The sequence below is a fragment of the Bidens hawaiensis genome, unplaced genomic scaffold (assembly GCF_021521415.1).
Source record: "Bidens hawaiensis isolate Kalapana, Puna unplaced genomic scaffold, B.hawaiensis_p1.1 tig00077461_1, whole genome shotgun sequence".
Taxonomy (NCBI): domain Eukaryota; kingdom Viridiplantae; phylum Streptophyta; class Magnoliopsida; order Asterales; family Asteraceae; genus Bidens; species Bidens hawaiensis.
The window spans coordinates 14,770-24,053 of NW_027506727.1; the positions used below are offsets into that span (position 1 = coordinate 14,770).

Genomic DNA, 9,284 nt, shown 5'->3' on the forward strand with positions numbered 1-9,284 from the left:
TATGGTTGTTATATATTTACTATGTTAACATGTTGTCTTTGAACCAGATATTATACCATGAGGGTAATATTTACACCAAAGAAATCACTACTGAGTAAAAGTTGTATGATCTGGTGTATGAAGTAATCTTTTTTGGTGTAAAAGGCACCAAACATTTGTATTGATTTGGTTTGGTTTTTAAAAGTATAATCCAGAATTTTTGTTTTGTAACTAGAGTTGAGGCAGCTAGAAGCAGTTTGCCTGCCTATCTTGGGCCTATTTGGTTATAGCTAAGTGGAGGGAGTTTTAAGTTAAAATCTTTAACAATGAGGGGAAAGCATAGGTTGAAACTTGAAAGTCATCCAATATATAATAAAATATCTGAGATCTTATAAATTGCTTATTAGAGAGTTATATTATAGTATTATAGTTAATTAAATAATATGATATGATTTCTTGACAAATTTTCGTTGATTAGTCTTTTGCATGCTAATATGATATTCGTTGATTAGTGTTGTAGAATAAGATATGATTCCTTAGACAAATTTTATTTTACTAATCTAGGTTAGCAACTATTGGTCGATAATAATCGATATTGTCAATAACTAGTGGTGCTCTTTTAAGTTTAACTTTTATTTTGGTTTCTACCAACAATTTCACTCGCATAACATTTTAGATTTACACTTGATTTTGTTAAACATGTTGCTTTAATGAGAGAGAGAAGTCGGTTGGAAATTAAGACTTAATCTATTACAATTATGTAAGTCAAATTGTTTTTAGCATAATGATGAATTTAAAAGTGTTATTGATTAAATTATCAATATTTGTTATTATTGGGCAACGAATCACATAATTGTAATACTTCCAACCTTCTTTGAAGTATAAAATAATATACTAACATGAAAATTACCATCATTTTCATATTGATTCCACCTCTTTTGAAATAGGTTGTGGAACATTATGCTTATCCTCAAAGATATGAGGTACATCCCAAAAATCAATATTCTAGCATTTGTATAAGTTTAAATGTTTGGTTTCAATATCAGTACCTATTTTAGTAATGATAGGCTGACCTCTCTTTATAGAGTTAATTTGAGCTACATATCAAATTAAAGATGAGATCGATAATGTATTGAAAAATACCAATAAAAAAACGTATAAATTAAATACCATCCTGATTCTATCAGTCCAACACTGATACCATTCAAACTCATTTTATTGTAATATTATATATGAGAAAATACATTTTTTACAATGCCAACTTCATAATTTGGCATTATCGTTAGTTTCAATGATTATAAAATTTTCAAATTACTTTTTATTCTAAACTATTAGGCTGCTTGTGAAACAACGTTATGAAGAGGTGACCGGCCCTAAACCTCGGCTACATCTTGCCGCGGGATTAGGTTATTTATTTATTTCGTTAATTTCTTTCTCCTATTAATCTTTATATACCCTTATAATAAATTTTCAGGAATCTTCATAAACTTCTTAATTTAAGGTGACAGTACTCGTATTTCCATACACTCCCAGTAGGCTAATAATACCTTTAGAAAATCACTAGAGAAATAGTTGGAAGTTTTTTTGTAGGTATGAAAAAGGCCTTTATTTACTTCATCTTCAATGATACGTTCCCAATTTTAAATGAAATGCCTCATTAGTCATTACCGATAATTTTATATTTATATTACAAAACTACTACCGATGGTATTGATTTCTCAGTCTATGTGTGTTTTAATACATCAATCAAACTCGCATGCAATTTGATTTTCATCAGCAAACCGCACATACGTGTTATTGATTTTAACGGAGACACAATATTTAAACAAACATTTGATATAAATAATAATAAAAAGATGCAAATGGATAAGTGAACAATAAAGACTACCCCCATCTTCCTGACGTCATCACCTCGACTCCAAAAGCGGTTACATTACATCTTCTTCATCTCTCCACTCCAATGGATGATGACGTCATACCACCTCTCAGCAACCAAATCATCCAATTCCTCCGATCGATCTCTTCAACGGAACACAACACTTCCGATCACGATCGGAATCTCAGTCAACCAAATCCAGATCATGACCGGCGTCACGTTCTCCGTCAACGCCTCCACGACCTCGGCATATCCACCGGCCGCCGTGACCGGATCCTCGACTGGGCGGAGCTACTGCTACAGCTCGAAGATCAGTCCGTAACATTCGGTCTCCAACGCCTCCAATTCGACGAAACCTACACCGTCAACGCAGACGACTACGTCGACGTCACGGCCTACAATTCGATACTGCAAGGCCTAGCTGACGGCGTCGGCACCGGCGCCGGAGCACCGCCGGCGTCGAAAGCGGTTATCGAGTCATTACAAACGGTTGAGGTGAACGAAACGGTTACGGATATATGTGAGGTGTGTAATGATGGAGTTTATAACAATGAAGAGAAGGTTATTGTGAAGAGGTTGCCTTGTGGACATTTGTATCATGGAGTTTGTATTACGCCGTGGTTGAGCTCCAGGAATATCGCGACGGATGATCCCGAGTATGAAGAAAGAAGGTTGCAGAGATCAATGGCTATGGGCTCAAGAGTTGGTGATGGTGGTAGGGTTTGGTGTGTGTTTTACTTTTGTTTTAAGTTGTAAATTGAATGTTGTAAAACAATTAGTCATGTAGGGATGGTGTTAGTTTTACAATTAACAAAGGTTTTCTTTTGATTTTGTGTAAAATAAAATGCTTAATAATTTTAGTGCTAAAAAAAAACTTTGGTTAATATTCTGATATATAAAAAGTGTGTCTAGCGCGGGCAAGTCTGTTGGCTTTTAAGTTTTAACAACTTAAGACATGGTATGTACAAAAAGCGTACTTGAGGCCATTTAAAAAAGGCCAGGAGGTGCACGTCTTTGCCCTCATACATTATGATTTTTTGTGTATCTGGATGTTGTTTAGTAAGCTTTTTAGGAGGTGCACGTCATTGCCCTCGTACATTATGATTTTTTGTGTATCTGGATGTTGTTTAGTAAGCTTTTTAAGCCGTACATGTATTTAATTTATATATTAAATCACATATAAAGTTTATTTATATGTAAATATTAAGTTAAATAGCTTATTTATATATAAATATTGAGTTAATTGTGGCTACAAATCTATATGAAATATATATAAATAAGTTATGTGTTTTTACGTCTCGTGTATAAAACGCATGTGCTTTGGACTTTGTGCCTTGGTCCCGGACCCTGTGTTTGGGTGCGGCTCAAGCTTTTTAAAGCCAAGGCTACTACGCTTGCAGTGTTTTATGTAAAATGATTTCACTTGTATTTATACTAGTTTTCTACCTAAAGATTGTATTTTAGAATCTTTCTATTCTGGATTATTCACTAAATAGGCCTATAAAATATTTTAGAATCTTTCGATTATGAATTATTCACTAAATAGGCCTATAAAAGAACCAGATGCTAGTGTACCGTTCAACATAACGTTGAATAATGCGTTTATATTTAAAAAAGTTGAAAGTCAAAAATCAATAATTTAATATTATACATAAAGGGACACACTAGCAAGGAGGTATATCATTTTCTGAATTGACATCAATCTATCCGAAAAGACATTTTATTTTAAGTCTTCCAAATAACCCATGATGTGAGTAATATTACCACTACAGCTTCTTTCTTTTTCTTACTCTTGCCAAAATCTGAAAGCATGAAAACAAATTTTTACTCATTTACTTAAATATATGAACATAAGAACATCTCCGATACTCTGTTAGTTCTTTTATGTTTGTTAAGTCTTCATTCGTCCTATCCATTTGAATTTATTTGTTCACCTAAATTGGCCCATCACTCGTTAGCCCATTGGCACAACTAAATTTAGAATCAAGGTTAAGATAGTAGATTAGTAGGAAATTGATATAAAACATGTTAATGAAGAAGTTAACTATTAAACATTTTCGGTTGTGATGTACCTAACATACTTTTAAGTTAGATTAAGAGTTCAGACCAAATTCCACACTCCTAGGTCCTGATTGAGCCTCATGGGCAGTTTGGTTCATTCAGATATGAAAGAGACAGATCTGAATGAGCATCTGTCCCATTCAACAACAACAATAAGTCTGAATGATTCAGACCTAATTTTAACCATTCAGATGTTTTTATGATTGGAACCAAACAGTCTGAAGTCTGAATGAATCAGATGTTTACATCTGAATGTTTCCATTAAGATGTAAACAAACAGCCCCTTAATCTTCCTTAAAACTCCTCTTTTAAGCACCTATAAAGAACATAGTGACATATAAACCTCTAAACTTTACAAATCTCACAAAGTTAGGTGAACAAAGCTTCTACTCATAGTTTATTTCTCATGATGACGATGATAATAATTGCTTGGATGATGTGCTATATCCCTTCTAACTGATTTGAAACATGAGTTTACAAACTGATTTGAATATAAGACTTTTAATAACCCTTGGACTCTCAAGAGCACACTAAAGTATCATAAAAAGCTCTCAAAGTTTGTCATTGATTCACTTTGGGCGCCAACGAAAGTGTTTGCGTCTTGAAATTCGACTAAAGATGCGTGGAGGGTGTTTACCGATCATATAGGGTGAAGAAATGGTGAGGTTTGTGAAAAATACGCGTGTAACATGACTTAGCTTGTCCAAAGATGTCATACGACCCGTATGGGCAAAACCGCAACATAACTAAGGTTTATTTGAAATACGGTGAAGCGCCATACAACCCTGACCCGTATGACATGATACGACCCGTGTGGCCTGCTTTCAGAAAGTGGCAATTAGTCCCTTGACTTTGATTTTGCAGTATTGTCAGATTTGACATCTTATCTTTCAAATGTTGGTTTCGCCTCTATTAAACACTTACCCTTTTCATGATTAAATTTCAATTAGAAAACTAAGGTAGCGTTTGGTATGAAGAGATGACATGTGGAATGAAATGATTCATTGTGTGAGAATGAAAAAAATGGTGTTTGGTTGCTCAATGGAATGAATTATCAATTACACATGGAATCTCATTCGATCAAACCCATTCCTACTCACCCCCTTTTTTTTCTTCATTTCATTCTTACTTCACCATACTTTCTCAATAACAACACTACCTATCAACAACCACTACCATAGCCGCCACCACCTGACTGCCACTATCACTGTCGCCATCACCACCACCACCTCCACCGCCCGCCATCGCCGCCGCTAACGCTACCACCGCCACTATCGCTGCCTGACCACCACCACCTGATTGCCACCACTGTCGCTGCCACCCTACCATTGCCATCTCTACCAAGGTTACCACCTCTTGACCATCGCCACCACCACAACCACCGCCCCTGCCACCTGACTGCCACCATCACCATTTTCGTCGCCGGAGCTACAATCACCGTCGCCATTGCAAGTTCTTTTTTTTTTGTTGGTAAAAAAAATTTATATTGAGATAGGAGTGTTTTTTAATTCTATTTTATTCCTATTATTTTTTTGGATACCAAAAAACATCTTACGATACTATTAAAACATTACAATGTGTACACATGACATTATTCTAGGGTGTCCACTTCAATGGGCTAGTGACTGGAGTGAAGTCGTAACAAGGTAGCCGTACTGGAAGGTGCGGCTGGATCACTGTGACATCTGCCCGAATCCGACCCGACCCAAGTACCCGTTTTCTGATCCGATTCTTTTTATGATTTAAAATTTAATTATTTTCTTTTAAAACTTGACATTTAAAATATATATATTACTAATAATATTTTCCTTCCCGCCTCTTCCTCTCTTTTCCTTCCCGCCGTCCCATCCCTCTTCTTCTCTCCGCCTTCTTTTCTCTCTTGTCGCCGTCCCGCCCTTAACCCTTGAACCCCTTCTCTTATTTTTGTGTCCTTTGTTTCTTCCCGTCTAAGGATGTCTGCGCAGCTCCACGCGCCAGACTCCTTACAAGGAAGCCTGCGTGAAGACCAGTTGTTCCTGCGATACGCGAGGCGAACTGTTCTCGCAGCGCGCTAAGAATTGTAGTTCTCGCAGCGCGCTAAGAACGGAAGTTCTTCCCGCGACGCGCTAAGAATTGTAGTTCTTCTCGCAGCGCGCTAAGAATGGTAGTTCTTCCCGCGACGCGCTAAGGATTCTAGTTCTTCCCGCGGCGCGCTGTGGACTGTTCTCTGTCTGCCTTCGCCCTCGCGCGCAGCGCTCGAGCCTTCTCGCGCGTGCGCTCGATGCTTTCTCGCGCTATGTCTTGAGTCTTTTCTTCTGTTTAATCCAGCCGTTTACTTTTGTGTTGTCTTATCTTCTGTGCTGTTGACCTGACCTATCTTATGTCTGAAAAGCCACTTTTGGCGCAGCATGCGCACCAACCCCATTGGTTGACAGAAAAAGTGACTGACAATATCTTTTGAGATCTGCTTTTTCCATGCTTGACCAGTACCTTTATCTGACCCTCCCATGCCTGTTTACTGTTACCTGTCAGCTTTTCCTTATCCCCTGCAGCTGCCATATCTTTTGATATCTTTTGCTTTTGGAACCTTTTTGCTTTTGTTATCTTTTGCTTGATCCTGTTAAAGATCTTTTCCCCTTTTCTAAGGATTGTGTTTCCTAGGGTTTCCCTATAAATAATAATGCTATTTTCTTAACACTACACACACAAACACTTATTATCTTTCTCTTCCTTGCTCTCTGCCGTTGATCCTCTGCCGTCTCCTCTCTCTCTGCCTTCGTCTTCCCTCCTGTTCTGCCCTGTTTTCCGGTAATCTATTATATATAATAATTTGTTTAAGTTACTTATTAATTATGCTAACTTATAATCAAGACTTAAAACCAATCGTTAAAACAATAATATTTAATTATAGGTTAACTTGTGCTTGTTTAAAGTTGGTTCTTGCTTTATCTTACACCGCATCGTTTGTCAAGTGAGTAATCTCGTACCTAATCCCTTTTTATTTTTACTGTTTTGGGATGTTCATGTGTTCGTACAAACTTAGAGTCTTAAACTTGTTTATGAACTTTAGTCGCGCAGTATCCCATGTGTTGAGGACGTTTACTTGGCTGTTTATTTGTATGTGTGTATCATTAACCGCTTTGTTCGGCCTATCCGAAGTTTTCATGGATCCATTAGATGAACACGGGAGACCTATCGTTTACGGTTTTCTTTGTTTACACTTGCACAGATGTTTTCTTGTTTTTGTGCTCATTTGGGAGTACGGATTGAACTATGAACTATGATCTATTTAGGCTTGATCACAATCTGATTACACCCTTGTTAAACACCAGACATACACGTGTTGCGCGCAGATTTATTGTTATCTATGTATTGTATTAAACTTGATTTCTCACCAACACGCAAGTGTTTGACGTTTATTTTAACACATGTTCAGGTTTGCTGTAGCTACATTTGGAGCTTGTGGACACGTAGGACGTTTTTACTTTTGGACCTAGGTTAAAATGTATCAAGACAAGTTATTGTTGTTCGAATATTTTGCCTTATAATATATTGATTTATGTTAATTTATGTTATCTTGTGTTTACGTTGCGCGTGCGTGAATGAATATATTTATTAAATATTGACACCCAATAGTGTCACGAGTAATGAAACAATATGTGGCGCCCCGATGTATAATCCGCCTTTGGTCGGGGTGTTACAGATTGGTATCAGAGCTCGTTGACTTTAGGATAGGTGGTTAGACGTAACGACCTAGAATACCTAAGAGTCCCTTCTCGCGCATGAGAGAAATCTCATGTTTGCACGCTTATTGTTAATTACTCGTTATTTATAAATATGCTTGCGCAGACGCAGCGTATGGTTTTATGTTTTATTTCGCGATATTTCGATTTTTGCTGAATTTCGATTTTTATTGATTTTACTTACATATTCGTTTGTTGGGATTGAAAATCCGAAAAGTCATGGTGATACATGAATAGTTGATTTTCAAATTCCATTTACGATTATGTTCTGAGGTTGGAGACTTGAAAAGTCATGGTGATACATGAATTGTCAACCTCCAATACTCATTTTCTTGTATATTTTATATTGAGGATTGAAAAGTCATGGTGATACATGAATCGTCAATCTCCAATACTCGTTTACTCGTCATTTTAAATTGAGAATTCGGAAAGTCATGGTGATACATGAATTGTCGATTCTCGATTCGAATTTGTTATCTGTATTAAGTTTGCATTCAAATTCATGTTTTACTTTAACTGTTGATGGTATCTAACCCCGCGAAACCAAGCTTTATAAGATTAAACTTTGCGCTAAAACCAAGATATTAACAAAAATTAAAACTTTTATAGAATGCCTCCGCTATCTCGCCGATTTCAGAGAAGAGAAGCCTCGCGCATTCGTAGACAGCAACGTTCCCAGGAAATGGCCGCCGCAATAGCCCAAGCTTTGAGCCAAAACAATACCTCCGGTTACAACATTAAGTCCTTTAATGCGGGTAACCCTCCGAAATTCACAGGGCTTGAAGGAGCCACCGTGATGCTCCAATGGCTCGAGAAGATTGAAAACACTTTCCTCCACACCCAATGCCCCTCAGACAGACGAACCCTATATGCTTCCAGTGTCCTGGAATCTAGAGCGCTTACATGGTGGAATGGAGTAGCTCATGCGCGTGACGCAGAAGCTGCTTCTAGCATGACATGGGAGGAATTCAAGGAAATTCTGACGCGAGAATTCTGCCCTCCCAACGAAGTTAAGCGCCTGGAGGAGGAATTTTGGAATCTTAAGCAATACAGTGGCGAAGCGCGCGAGTACGCGACGCGCTTCCATGAACTAAGCCTGCTTGTCCCTCACCTTGTTACCCCTTCCCGCCGAGCCATCGAGAAATTCCTTGGGGGTCTCCCCATGGAAATTCAAGATTCTGTATGGGCCAGAAACCCAGCAACCCTCTCTGACGCCATCGAGTTGGCCGCTGTGCTCAGCGACAACCATGTCAGAGCAGGAACCCTGTTCCTGCGGGGAGCTGAGAAGACCAAACCCACCAAGACTGCCCCTGAACCAACAGAAACCAAACCAGAACCCTCAAACCATAACCAGAAACGTAGGCGCAGACAAGTCTACGCGCTTACCAACCCGCCCATTGTCCAGCAACCCGCCTACCAACCTCCAGTATACGCGCCTAACCCACTGTCGACCTACCCAACACCCCCTATAGTCCACAACTATGCCTTAACCAATCCCGCACTCCCTGCCCCGCCAACTAAGAAACCTTACACAGGAACCCAACCCTTCTGCCCAACCTGTAGATTTCACCACCCACCTCAAGTCCCATGTCGACAATGTAACCGATGTGGCCGCGTTGGTCACTCAGCTGAGTACTGTAGGGTCC

At 38.5% G+C, this 9,284-nt stretch overlaps 1 protein-coding gene across 1 annotated transcript; it reads left to right on the plus strand.

Annotated features, from left to right (window-relative positions):
• Positions 1 to 1,929: 1,929 nt before the first annotated feature.
• On the plus strand, positions 1,930 to 2,699 carry LOC143618465 (E3 ubiquitin-protein ligase CIP8-like). The gene has a single exon (XM_077090676.1). It carries the CDS (start codon positions 1,940 to 1,942, stop codon positions 2,609 to 2,611), a length of 672 nt encoding a protein of 223 aa, XP_076946791.1. The 5' UTR covers positions 1,930 to 1,939; the 3' UTR covers positions 2,612 to 2,699.
• The last annotated feature ends 6,585 nt before the right edge of the window (positions 2,700 to 9,284 follow it).